Source organism: Stegodyphus dumicola, chromosome 8, assembly GCF_044657685.1.
Source record: "Stegodyphus dumicola isolate Sdum_Otavi_A_Nest chromosome 8, ASM4465768v1".
NCBI lineage: Eukaryota > Metazoa > Arthropoda > Arachnida > Araneae > Eresidae > Stegodyphus > Stegodyphus dumicola.
Genome location: NC_140775.1, coordinates 144,609,091 through 144,627,054, shown reverse-complemented (window position 1 = coordinate 144,627,054; position 17,964 = coordinate 144,609,091). Strand labels below are relative to the sequence as shown.

Here is a 17,964-nt window from a genome sequence, read left to right as displayed (position 1 = left end):
GTGTTTTTTCTAGTATCAATAAAATATGAAAAAACGCACTTGAACATTAAAACTTTAAAATCTGTATTAAGCATAAAATATGATTTGACCAATTTATTTGAGAAATTTCACGACATTTTAATAAATGATCCGAATCTATTGCTAAATATTCACTCGGATAAAAAATATGACCGTGAAAGAAAATCGTTTTTTTAAATAAAATCTTTAATTAATTAAGAAAATAATATTCAAATTATTATTTTTTACAAATACTTTTATACTTACCAATCGTTAATAATAAATATATTTTTGTATATTTATAGACAAGTATATGAATGTATACAATAAAATATATATATTTTTAATTATTGGTCTGCTTTCATAACTAAATTACAATTCTCATTTCATTACACTTGTCCCGCTTTGTCTCAATGAAAATGTAGTCACCTTATCTTAATGACAACGCGAAAAAAGGGACGAAGAGTATTTCTAATCTGCAATATTTCTCTATCACTTTTCGTCTTGTCACTTTAAGGTCACATTTCTCGAACAACTTTTTTCTAGGAACTCAATTACTTGTTGAAAAACGAAGCTTCGCTATCAAGCAGAAATGACAGAGATTCATTCACCCATAAATGAAATGCTTAAAAAATTAATGAGTTTTAAAATAAAAATAAAATAATACAAGGAAAAGTTAACGAAACTTTTCATTGCGTTTTTATAAATGTTGTACACAGAAATGGTATGTCTAAAGAATGCTATTAACAATGTATTCTTGTTACAAGGAGAAAATAAATCTTCAGCGGTAACACAGTAAGCAAACTTTGAATTACTGCGAAAATTCAAACTTAAACAAGAATTTTCATGCTCCGTCTTTGTAAACAGTTCAATGTAAGCATGACTCTTGAACAAACACATACATATTTAGACTTATAATGAGTAGAGTTAGTTTCTGTTTCCACAGCACTCCTGTTAGTTATACTCAAGATATCAGACAAAAAGATTCACAGCTGTATTGGGCAAAGAATAAGCATTAGACTTTTGACTTATTGTTTTTTAATTTTTGACAAGTCGTAAAGTAGATGTCATTTCATGTTAGCTTTATTAGAGTTTTAAAAAATCAGTTTGAGGGAAAGTGTTTGTCTTTATCTAGAATGTATGATTGGTGCAAGTCTTTTAAAGAAGGCTGAATGAAAGTTTAACCAAATGCTCATCGGCCGAGAAATTTCAACCGATGAACACACCTGCCGTTGATGCACTAATTCGAGTCATTGGGTCCACCACTTTGCTGCAGAATCAAACGAACAGGCATGCAATAATAAAGAAATTCAAGTCTAATTAAGAGTAGGTTACTGACGCTGTGCAAGAATGGCCAACATGCAGTCGAAAAACTTTCATTCCCCTGGAATTGAGAAAGTTACTAGGCGGTGGAACAAATGTATTGCAGTGGCGGCACTAGAGAGAAAAATACTATATATGCCTTTTCATTGTACTCATCAATAAAATTTAGTGCTGCTTATATTTGAACCTTCTTCGTAGCTTAGTGTTCTAAGACTGTGGAGACTAACTTCTGTACACAAAATCATACTAAATGAAAAGTAATGTGTAATTTGGAAAAGAAATCGTAAGATTATGATTATGTATTTGCCACGTGTAAAATATGACTTTGTATTTGATATACTGTAATATTCTGTATATCTGTGTTACGTAATCTACTTTTCCTAGGAGATACGCTGTAAAAGCTGACAGCTGCCTATCACCTCGTTTACTATTTGCTATACACAAAAGAGCAAATTACGATGTTATAATAATGCCATATGATGCGTCATAAGCTTTGTTTATAATTGAACATCGTAAAGTACGTTCAGTTTTTAATTTTCAGTGTCAAGGAATACATCTAACAAATAATAAACATGGGTTACTTCAAGATACTTCTGTTTATTTAATATTTATTTCAAATCAGCTTTGATTAATAGTTTAACAAACGGAACAGCATCAAGAACAAATGTAAAATTATAAAAAATAACTGCCGTTTTGAAAATATTTTTCTGCTGGCTTTAAAATATAACCCGATTTCATGATAAATCTGTGAACTTTTCATGCGCAGACATACACAAAAGTTTAGTTTTCATCAGTAAAGCTAATAGAAATCTACACTTGTACGTTCAAATTGTGTTATGAATGCGACGGGAAAAAAAAAAAAAAAAAAAAAAACCACTCAAAAATGTATATTTACCTTAAAAGTCTACCGCCAGACACTCCACGTCTGGCGGTAGACTTTTGCGGATATAAAAAAGCAAAATTCACGGGCGCGGTCACATTGAAAATAAAATTAGCAAAATTTTCAAAGTTTGGGCCTTACATTTACCCTAACATTTACGTGAAAATTTTCGTTGTCGAAGATTTATATTACAATTTCGCGAGAAAAGGGATGTCTACCGGGCAGTAACACAAACAACTAATCCATAATTAAGCAAACATTTTCATCTTAAAATTGAAATTTAAAAAAAAAATCAGATTCTAGAAAAGTAATCAACACTCTTGTTTAATATTACGATTTAAATGAAACTTAAATAAGAGTAGCTTCTTTTAAAAACATTCTCCAAGAAGGCATTTCATCCCTTAAAGAGATACAGTCCTAATGTGCTTTGACGTAATCCAACAAGTCCATATAGATCTATTCAACTGGATGATGTTTTTATACATTATACTCGTATTACACAGATTTTCTTAAGTAGCATGTTTAAAAAAAAAAGAAGGAAAGAAAGATCTTTCGCATCGAAATTGTCAGCACGGATAACAAAGAAGGTCAAATTTATGTGACTTTGGGACTTAGATTCCCGAATTTACTCAAAATTTAGGTTAATTCTCTAACTTTTGGTTTAGATTTTGGAATAGGATTACTTTGCAGTGCATTTTTGGAAAAATTCCAACGGAAAGCAGCATAAAAATTGTTTAACTTTAAAAACAAACAGTTTATATATGAAAACAATCTGACAGTTTTAACAGGAATTAAAAAGTAAAAGGAAATAAATCGAAATTCACAATTTTTTTTCGATATTTGCAGAACAGACTGCACGAAAATAATCGTTGATATTCAACCACTACTGAAAATAAGCCACGTCGTGCATAAATATACTCTGTTTTCATTAATTGTACTGACCGCATATATTGTACTAATTGCTAATAATTTACTATCATTGAATAGTTAGAAAATTTTGTTAAGAATAACACAATTGGGTTACTTTGATACTCTGACAGATAACATATTACTATAATTTTAAAGACAGTAAATAAAAGATAACATAGCATTCAGCAGGTGACAAAATTATTTTCTTAGTTAAAAAAAAAAAAAAAAAAAAAAAAAACTGAAATTTTTCAGATTTTAAATAACGTCCAAAGGGTTTTTTTTTTTTAACGTTTTGAGTGTTACCTTTATTTATTAAATATCATGTTCTTTGCACTTAAACGATAAAATTCAGTTCAAGAGCAATATCTCAAAATAATGTTAAATTAAGCATATCTTTAGAATTTCCGATATACACAGTCTCGCGAGCTGGAGATAAAAGTATTTTTTTTCTACATAACGTTGCCATTTCTCGCTTTTAAAGCATTGAGTTCAAATCAAAAATTCGTTAAAGTTTTACAAAATATAAAATCTATAATAAAACAAATTCCAAATTTGGGATTTCAGATGCCCATATTCGCAGTAGGATTTCGTCATTTAAAATTCGATTGCTCTATGTACCATTGTTTTATCACAATGCGAGAAATAGACAATCATTTATGCAGATTTTTCATTATTTAATTTCTTCAAATATAATGCAGGACTCTAACATTTTGTGGCAACAGTTTGAAAAGTGAACCGACGTTTATAGGAGTCCGACGCAAAATCCCAAAACGAAAACAATAGTCCTTCAGGGACAAAGCCCCTTTGGACTAAAAAAAAAAAAAAAAAAAAATCCTTTCAGAAAGTGGTGTCTGCAGTGTGCAAATGGAACAGTAGCCCCTCCTAGGAACGGAGTGGTAATAGAGTTTTTGTATCCGTATTTACTCGGGTATTTCACGCCCTTTTCCTACTAATTTTACCGCTTAAAAATTTAACTGGAAAAAATACACAGCGTGTACTATTTCTAAAGAGACGACTTAAATGGTAAACTCAGTACATTAAAAATCGCACATAAAGACACACTAATATTACGTATTACGTATTTGAAAGGGCTTGTCAATTTTAATAATATTCTTTTCACTTACGCTAAAATAATTTGTTTGTGCATACATTTTACATTGCAATCACAAATCAGAAATTTCTAAATCATGTGCTGAAAAAACTGGGGGGGGGGATGCGAGTAAATACGGTATATGATTTTGCTGTTGATGCAATACTGTACTCAATATATTGCTTGTGTCTACTTGTAAAATTAAGTACTTAGATAAAAATTTATTCATGTAATAATTTATTTCCAATCCTTGCCTCCTGAAAAATTTTAAATGTGAGGCCATGCTTTCAAATGTTAAAAAACTAATAGAGACTCAAGAGTTAGTAGAAACGCAAATCATACGAATATTATACAAAAACTAGAAGGAGTTTTATCAGTTAATTAATTAACCAGGTGTCTAATAGTTCATGAATAAAAATTCAGAATTGTGTAGTTACTTACAATCGTTCTCTAGACTTAACTAAATTATTAACAACTTTCTCCGAAACGGAAGTGGCGGTATTAGAACAGAAAGTAAATGATAGCCACAGTAAAAAAGTGCGTTAATATAGCAATTAAAAAAAATGCAGCATACAATAAGGGAATCACAATGCTTTAAGTATCCCTTGAAGAAAGAAAATAAGAAGTAATGAATGAAGCATTCTCCCCCCCCCCAATACTTATGTAGGTCATTGACCCTAGTTTTGGGAGGAGATGGAAACGTCAGGAGAAAGCATACTTAAAACTCATTTTTGGTTTTTACCCAGTTTTCGGATCATACTAATTAAGTAGAACAGTAAACGTTAATAATTATGAAATTGCCAGGTAGTGATTTTGCATTGCAAAACACGAAAGACCAGTCAAATTTTTAAATTATAATTTATTGCTTACAAATTTTGATGGCATTAAATGTCGCGACCTATTAACTGTTTAAATTATATATATTTACTTTGCACTTTATAAACAGTTACAATACGAAATATCATTACCACAATGATAAATTACATTTAATTTCTACATTATATTAGGATTTTGATATTTTTATTAATAATAGTTCTCCCGGAATAAATGTGCATAATGTCAAGCAAAGCAGTGACTAGAATTCAGCAAAGCAGTGACTATTCCTAATTTGAATGCCAAGTAATGTAATTTTCAAAACACTAGAAATCACGCCGTTTACGATTTATGTATATTTATTGAAGAAAGCACTGACTATAATTAATAAAAAATAAAATTCATAAATATCAGTGGAAAATTAAAAAACTTGCAATTTGAAAATTTCAGATTACGATCTGAATATCATATAGAATTTTTTTAAAAATTGCAATCAGAAAAAATTGCGTGACAGAGTTTACAATTAAAATTTTAAGCAATATTTTGGAAATTAAAAATATAAAAAATAATAAGATTAAAAAAGAATTTGCAATCTGATATTATATACAGATCTTTAGTTTAACGGCGGAAACAATTTTAAGCTTGCTTAAAAATTTAAGCAATTTCTTTAAGCAAGAGTTACTCGTCTAGGAATTAGTTTTGCAGATTAAAAGATACAACACTTAAAATCTGATATTTAAAATGAGTTGTTGGAAATAGCAAAACTAAATGATAGATTACAAAATATTAGTATGGTAAATTTGACTTAGCTGATTATGGCAAAGCACGCGAGGGAGGAAGCTCAGAGGACGCCTTCGTGGATAACTTTCTAAGGAAAACTGGCGTATTGATTCTGAACCTGGTTTGAACTACTAATATTCAGAGACTTTATCGCTCGGTCACTGATCAGCCGGAGAGTTGTTCATTGAGTTATTGCATTAATAAGGAATAATTGCTGGCCCTTTATTCAAGACGTAGCTGTAATTTTATTCCACTGCATCGCTTGCGAATGAAACGTGCAATAAATATTTCTCTCAAGAGGAAGCACTTTCTATTTTGCCAGAATGTAGAATCAGAAAATCCAAAAATAAAGACGTTTTCTTTAGACGTTCTTTTCTTTTGTTTAATAACATGCGTCTTTGCCATTTAATAAGATAAAAACTTTAAGCATTTAAATAAATATTTCAAAAAAAGAAATTTATTGGCGACTGCAAACAATATATTGCTACAGAATTTTATCGTTATTGTAGTTGGTTGTGGTAGTCGTGCCGAGACAGATAAGCATCGTTGTGTTAAACCGTAGCGTAGGGTTCAGTTGCTTCACACATGTCACCGTCGATCGACGCATAGATGACACCCATTTTTTGTTTGTTTAACAATAAACTTTAATAAGTAAACAATTCTTGATTATTATACATTATATGTACAAGCATGAATAGGTAAGTCCGGCATGGTCTCCGCCGGATGAGAAAAACAATCTCTCCATGACGAAAGAAAATGGCGATTCTCCCCCGCCAAAAAAAAAACTCCGACCGTCCCGTCCGACAACCAGGGTGCCAAGTCCTCTTCGCCCCCCTCGACTTTTTGTTCGTCCTTTCTCCTTCCGTCCAACGAACCACCTGCTCCGTCGGACTAATTATTTCGCTGGCTAGGCTTTTCCTTCTCCTTCTCAGGTTATGGGCATTACACGCCCCCACCAAGATGAAGATTTGGATTTGCCTCTTAAAGGCTAATTTTCACAACAGGTTCAACCGAACCGTTCAGCGTTCATTAGAAATAATGTAGAGTTCATTAAATACAAAACCCAGCGTTCATCCTAATCAATTCCGAATTCGTCAGAATCAGAGTTCAGAGGTTTATTAGTTGACACACTTGATTTCATACAAAATGTCAAAGTTCCTGATGGCTGACATGGATACTGAAATTTTTCAGCCCCCTACCCGACCAGGTGCAGGGGGTACTTAAAAACCAAACTCTAATCAGGATACAAAAGTCTTCTTACCATGTTTTTTCGTTTAACAAATACAAATATTACACTAAACCTAACTGCATAAATACATTCTACATTAGACAAACATTTTTTTTTGTTTACCAACATCATTTAAACAAGTTATCTCGAAAAGTATTTTAAGGACAAGAATTAAGAACTTCTGAATATCTGTGGTTCCTTTCTTTAAAAAAAAAAATATTACTATTATTCACACCAATCGTGACAATGCATCTGCGGCTCGATGTTGTACTCCTGGACGATAAGTGATTTTTAAATTCCATCTTTGCAAAGAGAGAGCCCAACGTGTTAATTTTGGACTCCTAGGTGTAATTTCAGTGAGATATTTCAAAGGATTATGGTCCGTAATGATTTCCACCGTCCCCCCGAAAATCCACTTATCAAATTTCTTGAGCCCGAATAACACTGCCCAGGCCTCCTTTTCTATGGCTGCCCAATTCTTTTGAGCCCCAGAAAATTTTTGGGATGCAAAAGCTATTGGTTTAAAATGCCCTTGTGCATCTCTCTGAGTTAGACAACAACCGACGGCCACATCTGATGCATCAGAATGCACCTGAAATGGAAAATTAAAGTCAGGCGTGGTCAGAGACGTCACCTGACACAGCATATCTTTCAACTTCTGGAAAGCCGCGTCTTCAACTTGACCCCACCGTACATTATTCGGCGCATTCTTTTTAGTCAAATCCGTCAAAGGTCCAGCTATCTCGGCATAGTTCGGGATATATGAGCGATAAAATCCCATGAGACCCAATACCGAACGGACTCCCTTTTTATTCGTGGGCCTTTCTAGCACTTTAATTGCTGCAATCTTACTAGGATCTGGGCCGTGTTTGCCGTTTCCTATCTTATGTCCTAGGTAATCTATTTCCTTAGCTGCAAAATCACACTTACTGAGCCTGACAGAAAATTTTAACTGTTCCAGTATCTTAAGGATCGTTTCTAGATGCTTCAGGTGTTCTTCAAACGTGTTTGAAAAAATTATAATATCGTCTATATATGCTTGGGCGAAATCGCTGTACTGGAAAAGAACCTTATTCATTTCTCTTTGAAAGGTACCTGACGCTCCTGCCAAACCAAACGGCATGACGTTCCACTGAAACGTCCCGTTGTGAGTTGAAAACGCTGTCAGTGGTTTACTTGATTCCTCCATTCCGATTTGCCAGTATCCTCTGCGCATATCTAAACTTGATAGCCATTTTGAATGCCCAGCCACATATATTAATTCATGCATATCCTTCATAGGAAATGCCGGCACTTTAGTGATCGAATTCAATGCCCTGAAATCAACGCACATCCTGATTGTCGCGTCTTTCTTGACCACACACACAACCGGGTGGGCTATGTCCGCTTCCGACGGTTCAATGAGACCCAGCTCTAGAAGTTCCTTGACTTGTTTGTCCACCTCTTTGCGATATGCCATTGGAATGCCATAACAATGAGGTTTTTTTCTGTCTGCTCCAGGCATAATATCAATCTTATGTTGTCCTACTCTAGCAGGTTGAACATGTCTCAAAAATAAGTTCTTGTACTTTCTCAACAGTAGTTTTAGATCATTAATCTGCTTGTTGTTAAGATTAGTGGTACTTAGATTATTTAACCTGCTTTCAAAACTACTATCCTGGTCTAAAGTAGAGGGAATATTGTCTACCTCCCCGAACTCTTCCCCGTCAAACATTACATTGATTGCATTTGACCGCACAATGAATTTCCTTATTTTATTTTGATGTACATGCTTAATGCTCCCGTCAGCCAATTCTACTAAAAAAGAGTGTGGGTTTTTTCTTTCCTTTATCACTGCAGGACCCTGCCAACGAGCATATAACCTGTTGCTTGAATCAGGTATGAGGACTACAACCCTATCTCCTATTTCAAAAGTTTTACTCGAAGAGCGCAAATTATAATACTGCGCCATCCTACCTTGTTGGATTTCACTCGTAAGATCAGCTTGCTCAGCAGCACGTTTCCACCGCTCCTTCAAATCTTGCAAATATTTATGAATTGGCTTCAGATCGAATTTTAATTCGTCATGCTACCCTAACCATGTAGATTTTAAAATAGATAACGGTCCTTGTGGGGGTCTACCATACAATAGTTGGAAAGGTGATACCCCTGTAGTACTGTTAGGTATTTCCCTGTATGCCCATAATGCGTAAGGTATTTGGACATGCGAAGCTCGACCTTCCTCTCTAATAATATGATGCAACATACGTTTCAAAGTCTGATTAAACCTTTCGACTAAACCATTTGACTGAGGGTACATGGGTGTCGAAAATCTCGGACTGGATCCTAATCTTTTCTCAAATTCCCGTGTTAAGTCTGCGTTAAAATTGGTACCATTATCTGACGCTATCACATTAGGAATTCCGGTCCTGGAGAAAATCTGCAGCAACGCGTCGCAGGTAGTCTTTGCCGTCAGACTGGTTAATGGCCCTGCCTCGGCCCATCTAGTATGCTGGTCCACCAAGCACAAAATATATTTATGCCCCTTCGAACTAGGAGGATCTATAGGTCCGATTAAATCTACATTGACAACCTGAAAAGGTAACCCTGGTCTTGCTACTGGAGTAATTGGCGCTCTGTCCTTCACTTTCACTGGCTTTGTTAATTGACAACTTTCCCATGATTCGCAAAATTCCTGGACATCTCTTTTCACGTTTTCCCAATAAAAGGAATAACGAATCCTCTCTAATGTTTTTTTTATTCCCATGTGTCCTCCAAACACTGATGCATGCGCGAGCTCTAGAATTTCATTCCTTCTGCATTTAGGAACAACTAATTGCTCTGCACTCTGTCCCAAAATCTTGTCCCGATGAAAAAGAAAACCGTCCCTCACAAAATAATTTCCTTTATCCGTTTTCGCTCTTTCCCACATCTTAGATAAGTCAGTGCATTCTTTTTGTTGCTGACGAAACTCCGCTGTCTGAGATAAATTAGTTGTTTTCTCCACTAAGGGCGCTCCGACATCTGGGATAGAAGCTACGTGGCTTTGAATGTCCGTTTCTAACTCACCCTGAGGTGGTTTCTGCCTCTCCCACGTTCGAGGAATCCTTCGATTCGTAGAACAAACCACTGCTACTTCCTTCTCCGTTGAACTGTCGATCTTTACAAGTGTTTTCGTCCCGTAACATATATAACACCTGTGGTCCCGTAACATATATAACATCTTCAACTAAAGATTTCGCCACCGCGCAAAGTATCTCCTGATGCACATTTGTACCCTTTCCATTAATTAGTGCTAAAGGTAATTTTACTAACTCACACCTTCTCGGCGGTTCAAAAATCCCCTTCAAATAAATTGCCGATCCGCTTCCAGATCTAAAATTTGGAATTATACTTTCCTTTACAACCGTTATCTCACTGCCAGAATCAATTAATCCGTTACTTATCCGACCGTTTACACTAACCTGCACTCTATCCAATTTGCATAACTCCTCTTCGATTGATTGTCTAGAAATTTCCTTTCCAAAATGTCCCGCTTTGGCAACAATAACTCTGTTCTCTTGAGTTTCGATAACCTCTCCACTATCTACTGCACTTGCTCTGTTCACTTTCGCAAATTTGTCCTTCGTATTTTTATTTTGAGGGCAATCACGCTTAAAATGTTCTCTTGACCCGCATTTGTAACATGCGAAATTTTTCTGAGGAGAGTTTATTTTGCCTCTATTTGACACTGTTGAAGCCTGCTTCTCTGGACCAAGTTTATAGCTTTCTTTTGGCTTTACTTTAATCCTCTCTGGTGATAATCCCTCTTTAATATCATTCTCTTTCCTATAACCCTTAGCGTAAGATTTCCCGGTTGCCGAAAAAAACATATCGCATTCTCCCGCTAACTCCTTTGGTTTCCACCAATTTTCACCTTGCTTAATACCAATATGAGTAGCAGTTTCCGTATCGAGCGTTTCCATTAATCTGTCCGCAACTACTAACTGATTGACAGTTTCCAGATCCGTCGCTCCCCTCAATTTGCAGTAATAACTCCACATAGAATTTAATCTTGTAGCAAACTGAGTAAAATTTTCCTCCGGGTTCCTTTTAGCCCGCTTAAAATTTTCCAAACAAGTCTTAGGTGAAGGTTCATATTCCCGAAGCACTATGGTTTTCAAAGCCTCGTAATCCTCGTACTGTTCTTCCTCTAAATAAGTTAAAAGATGCGCAGCTTTGTCTCCTAACAAACACATTAACACCTTAGATTTTAAATTATCCGCTACTTTCTCACTCGCGAGGGCCTTTTCTAAACTGTTAAAAAAATAATTCCAGCCTTCTGACCCTGCGGGAACCCTCACCGTCAGCAATTTTATAGTTTTCACAATTTCATCCAAACTTTTAACTCTGGGACTCATTGTCGAATCCACCGGACCTTCCGAATTTAGACTCCGGTTTTCCGCTTCGAGTCTTAATCTTTCTAATGCTATCCGTTCGCTTTCTATGCGTAATCTCCCCTCGGCTAGCTCTATATTTTCTTTCTCTTTCCTCTCGGAAATTATCGAAGTTAACAGCTCTTTAACTACATCCTCTTCGTAATTTTTACTTCCTAGAATGATATTTTTTAATTCGATCATTTTTAAATCATCCGAGACAACTTCCCCTAATTCATCGGCCAGAAGTACAAGATCGGCCTTCTTTCCTTTCATTAAATATGCCATAATGAAATATTAAAACAATATGCACAGCAATAAAATCAAAAACTTCACTGATAATTACTATAACATAAGTCATAAAGTATAAATACAGCCACTTATTTTTGTAAAAGAGATATACAAAAATCAACCAGTTATTCTAAAAAAATTATTTTACCTACTAAAATTTAAATATACAAGCATATATGCACTCTAATCAATTATCTGAGCTTTTACATACTTTATGAGTTGATACAAAAAATGACATCTGTCAGTTAAATGTTACAACAATCCTTTTAACAAATTTTAGTACTTTACCTCAGAATAACTTTACATTTGATATGAAACAGTAATAAAACCGTAAATAGTATTTGCAGTAAGAAAAAATATCACTGAAAATTACTCTTCACTAAATACACAGTTCCCTAAATTATTCATACGTCAAAAACACATACAAAAGTTTACATACATAAAATATATATATAACACTTAAATTCTACCGAGCTTCCACCATTTCCGGAGCTCCAAAACCAGAATTTCAATTGACCTGTGTTATGATACCCCTAAACTTTTGTATCCTGACGCAGAATAATTTTAAACTTAAAGAAAAGTAATTTAACTTCAGATAAAATTTCTCCTACAGTTTGCTTTACAATCTTGCACCTTTTAGCCGTACCCAAACAAAAAAATGAGATACCCTGCATCCGATCGAACAGAGAACTAAAAAAAATCAGTACTCACCCCTGCGATGAAGCATTTGATCGCAAAGCTGCCAGCATTGTAGTTGGTTGTGGTAGTCGTGCCGAGACAGATAAGCATCGTTGTGTTAAACCGTAGCGTAGGGTTCAGTTGCTTCACACATGTCACCGTCGATCGACGCATAGATGACACCCATTTTTTGTTTGTTTAACAATAAACTTTAATAAGTAAACAATTCTTGATTATTATACATTATATGTACAAGCATGAATAGGTAAGTCCGGCATGATCTCCGCCGGATGAGAAAAACAATCTCTCCATGACGAAAGAAAATGGCGATTCTCCCCCGCCCAAAAAAAAACTCCGACCGTCCCGTCCGACAACCAGGGTGCCAAGTCCTCTTCGCCCCCCTCGACTTTTTGTTCGTCCTTTCTCCTTCCGTCCAACGAACCACCTGCTCCGTCGGACTAATTTCGCTGGCTAGGCTTTTCCTTCTCCTTCTCAGGTTATGGGCATTACAGTTATTAATAGGTTTTATTTCTTTAATACAGAGATAACGAAATTCTGTAGCAAGGATACATATGCGTGACAAGATACAGCCTTTATTAATTATGTTAATGCTATATGTAAACACTGATAAAATAACGAATCTTCATAAAAAGTCTATTAATAAACGTCTAAACTGTTTTTCTCTTTGTAAATAACAACAAAACTGTTGCGCAGAAGCCACCGCATTCGAATAGCACACATCATATGCATCGTCTGCCTGCTGCAAAAAAAAAATGTCAAATAATATTTTTGGTGTCATTAGAAATATCAGTAATAGCTCGTGGTGCTCTTGGTATACCAGCAATTTTCTACGGCGGCTGACTACAAAATCACATGGCTGCATATCAGTTACTATGTGCAGCTAAAGATTAGTTTGGTTAAATTTTTTTTTAATGCATTTCAAATTCAGAAACAATGTTTATAAAATTCACATAAATAGGTACACAGTTTCAACAATTATATCAATGAATAAGCTGTGGGGTTCCAACCTTTTATCTAACAGCTAAGTGTGTAGGAAATCTCGTGAACAGATAAGTGAATTGTCGCTTTAGTTCAGAAACAGAAACGTAAAACTCAAGAAGGGTTAATTAACAACTTAACAGATGGCTCCTTCTCAGAGCGTACAGCAAAGCCTCCACTTGGGCTTGAACTCAAAATAATAAGAAGTAAAACTTAACTAATGCTTAACTAAAAAGATATAGCCGAAGCTTTCAAGATTTCTATGTAGCTGGTCCCTAAATATCAAATAAGCTGGTAGGAAATTGTAAACTGAAACTAGGAGGGACAGGAAAGTAACTTTAACTAAAGATAACTGTTAAAAACTTAGGATAAACCTTACAAAATGAACTGAAATTAGTGGAAAGAAAAAAATCACCCATTTACATCACGGAACCAAATTGCACACAACGCCTGATTCTTTGATGCTAACTCGCATTTTATGACAACACTTGCCAAAAACCCAGCATTGCATAAACGAGATGTCGCAGATCTGTTACTGATATCCTGAAGTCAATTAGCTTCCTGCTGTCAAATTTTGCCTTCAGTATATTGCTCCAACATAGTTTAACAGGATTTCCTTCCACAGAAGTAATTCAGACGATGTTTGGGCTCTGAAAAGGATCCGATAGAAGGCAATATCAGTAGCAAAGAACACAGTCGGGTGTATTATTGAAAACGGATTATTCAAAGTAAGAAATTCATTGCGTTTCATGAAGGTAGTGTATCTTTCAACGCAAGAAACTATAAAAACATTTTCCCCCAGATAACCTCCAGAGAAGCCGCCCAGAGTGGTTAGGGGAGCCTGACTGTGATACCGAAGGGCCTGAGTTCGAATCCCGGAGAAGGCATGGTTGTAACTGTCCGTCCCTTCATAGGAGACAATGAAGGCCCATCTATTAGGTGCCTCCATAATAAAGAGACAACGACGCCTGGTCTTAGTATAGATTAATGGACTCTGTTACAAAACTGTAACTGTTCACAATCTGCCATTGCGGAAAAAGAAAAAAAAAAAAAAAAAAAAAAAAATCCTCCAGAGAAGATCAAAAACATTTAGAACTACGGGCAATCGTTTTCGACACCGTTCACTACACAGCTTTAATGTAACTCTAAAGTTATTCAGCAGTTAAATTTATAATACAGAAATGCAATTTGAAGACTTACAGACTTACTAAACGAAGAGTTTATGATTAATTTTTTTAAATTTAATAAGTGTAGAACATTAAGAAAATTAAAAAAAAAAAAAAAAAAAAAAACGGTTCTATATCAGCCGCGCAACATATGGCGTTAGAAGCATGTTTTCATGATTGCAACAAAACTGCAAATTTTCATAAAATTTATGAATTGATATGTTATAATATTAAATGTATTTTAACGCATTTATATAACAAATTTATAATTATTGAATAATGATTTAAATAATGAAGAAATGCGGTTTTACTTTAAATCGTTTTGTTTTTTAATCAGTAATGAAAAGTTAAAGATCTTATCATTTGGCGAATAGCAACACCCTGAGAATAGGCTACGCAGCAGAGCACGTGTAAATAAATTAATGGTCTTACATTTCTCGCAAAGGCTACAATTGTCAAGGCAGCATGGATAATTAATGATGCTTTTGGATCCTTTCTGCTCTTTTTCCATCGATTTCCGAGGCAAAATAAAGTCTACGAATTCCACCCCTCCTCCACATACAGGAAGCGATTTTATACATTTTTTGTAAATAACAACGCTTTTTCGAGGCGTTTAAAAAACGCAATAAACAATGTTTAAATATTAAAGCCTTCTCCTGGAATATTATCGACATCAGTGGTAGTCCACTGCCAGATTTCCTCGTAAAAGACAAAAATTCACTTAGGATCTATTCCAATTTCTTCCTTTCTGCTTCTGTTCTTGTCATCTCCAGGACCGAGATATAACAATCCACTATTTTTACTGTAAAATATATGTATGTAATAATTTATAAGAGCCGGCAAACTGGTTAGCGACTCTGACTGCTGTACCGAAGGGCGGCGGTTCGAATCTCAGAGAAAGCATGGATGTAATTTGTCCGTCGCCTTCGCGTAATGGCAAACCGCACATTGAGTTGATCAATGTTAAACGAATTTCGCTTACTGCGCATGCCCAGAATAGAATTTGCCGCAATTACAATTTTGGCGCAATTTTAAAGGAAGATAAATATGGTATATAGTTGATCTGGGCGTAAACAGTTCGGAGTTTTAAAACTTGTCAGATTGTAAGTTGCTTCATTACTTAAAGTGTAAATATTGATTGTAAACAAAGCAAATTTTCCTTTAAGAAGGATTACAAAACAGGAAACATTAAAAGATATATTAGCTGAAAGCTTATTGATTATACTTCTGAGGAATACAAGAAATTGAGTATTTACCATATGTTCTATTCGTATATACTTTCGCAAATTAAGGAATAAATCCAGTTTAAATTACTGAATTAAAGTCAAATAACTGATATTAAATGCAATGTTTATGAACAAAATAAACCAAAATTAAATGAAACAGAAGCATATGCAATAAGCTCACTACAAATTTCCATAGTATTGGAAATGTAGATAGTAAAACAAACATAACTAACAGGCTTGTGTAAGGTTGCTTATGTTTTAGTCCCCAGTATTTCCTCCCACGCCAACGATGCACCATTGAGCATGCGCAGTAAGCGAAATTCCATTTAACATTGATCAACTCAATGTGCGGTTTGCCATTACGCGTCCCCTTCATAGGAGGCAACGATGTCCAACTATCATATGCCTCCATAATAAAGAGACCACTGCTTCCGGCCTTAGTAGTGACAAACACCTATAAATGGCTACAGCCCGCCATTGGGGGGGGGGATTATAAAAATGACTTCATAGATGTTAATCCATCATGAGAACGAAGGTGAAAGCCAAGTAGATTTAATAAGAAGCAGTCGTGGCAGATTTAAATATTCGTTTTTAATTATTTGGCACACTAATCGTGCCAGTTTCAGATCATAACATTTACATTTCTACGGGGCTGCAGTAAGAACAAAGCAGAGCGGCAGCGTCTTATTAGCAAGAGAAGCAAATTCGAAATGCATTGTGCTCAGGAACAAGTTTTAGTTGAGACTGGGTTAGTTTCGATTTCGATGTCATTTTGATTGCCATATTAGTAACTCTCTAAAAGTGCTGTTGGTTGGTCTTGTCTGTCGCAAAACCATTTACGTCACCAGTGTTATGTAAAAACCATATGATACGAATTAATCTAGGAATGACGTAGTCCAGATAAGTTTATGATCAAGAATTTAGAACAAAAAATAAAAAAAAATCCCTTTTTATTTTGATAAAGAATTTTATAAAAAAAAAAAGGGGGGGAGGGGGAAATATCGATACCTAAATTAAAATGAAGAGTTATGGGGTTGTTGCAGATTTAAGTTAGAATTTTGATTTATATATTTTTTACGATTAATTCGTTTTCCGGAGAAGCAAAACCTTGTTTAAATTAAAGCTTCTTTCAGTCTATGAAAAAGGAAAGGGGAAAATAGTAAGTGTTCTTTATTCAAGTGAAATCAAAATGAAAAGCGAGTAATAAACCTCTTAAAATAAACATTGTTCTTTCATTAACTATCTCTATCCAGAAGCCATGTTTGGATAATCAATAAATGCTTCTGATTGGTGCTAATAATCGGGAACGATATATGAAAGTGTGTAAAGAAAAATGCCAATTTCTTTCATTTAATTCGTATTTATTCTTCATTATACGACAAGGCAAACAACTAGAAGGAAGATGTCTAAACCGGTCACGATGGGTTTTTCTTTTTATAGTTATTTTCTTCCATTCCAAATAATGACAATAAAAAAAGGATCCCCGCTGTCTCGGTCAACACCAAGGTCTTGCTCGGCAAGGACACGCCTCCAGGGTCTGAAACTGCAGCACAGCGAAAACGAGAACTACCCAGTTATTGTACTTGATGGCATCAAATTGGATAATACAGATCCGAGAGGATTCATTCAACCGTGAAGTGTTGCTACTTCGCAGTTTTAAAACATACGGACAAAAAATATTTCAGAGCAGGAAACGAACAATTCTTTTTTGTCAACAATTCCTTGCAGCTCGAGGGAAAGAGTAGGAGTGTTATCAATCAAGTACCTTAATTATTTTTTAAATTGAAAAATACTTTGACACATTTTTGGGGGGCAAGGAATAGCCTATTATTATTTCATAACAGCAACGGATGTAGACGATGCCCTTAAACGGGAGGATACGATAACAAGGTACAATGTCTTCTTTTAACTCAGGTGATTGGTGGTGGCCGGGGGAGGACAGTTTTGTACGTTGGTAATGATTTCTCCCATAAATGGATTGATCCCTTGGTTCTCTCACTTTTTTGAATACACTGACCCGTTAAAATGTAGTAACACCCCGTTTAATATTCAGGATGCTTTCCTACAAAATAAAAACCCTGAATAGAACAACATTAAGGGGAACATTTAGTTTTAGTATAGACCGTATATGTTATTTATAAAGCTCCTGGCATCCTAAAGAAAAAGAATATGATGAGTGATTGCTGGAAT

General features: G+C 35.0%; 2 protein-coding genes across 7 annotated transcripts in view; both read right to left on the bottom strand.

Moving 5' to 3' along the window:
• Positions 1 to 17,964, bottom strand: part of LOC118187631 (tight junction protein ZO-3-like) — a 369,809-nt gene that overhangs the window by 144,222 nt on the left and 207,623 nt on the right. The window lies entirely within an intron of this gene.
• LOC146995989 (uncharacterized) lies at positions 9,089 to 12,048 on the bottom strand. Its single transcript, XM_085822886.1, has 2 exons — positions 10,321 to 12,048; positions 9,089 to 10,196 (listed from the first exon to the last, which is right to left on the bottom strand). Exons 1-2 carry the CDS (start codon positions 11,700 to 11,702, stop codon positions 9,089 to 9,091), a joined length of 2,490 nt encoding a protein of 829 aa, XP_085679012.1. The 5' UTR covers positions 11,703 to 12,048.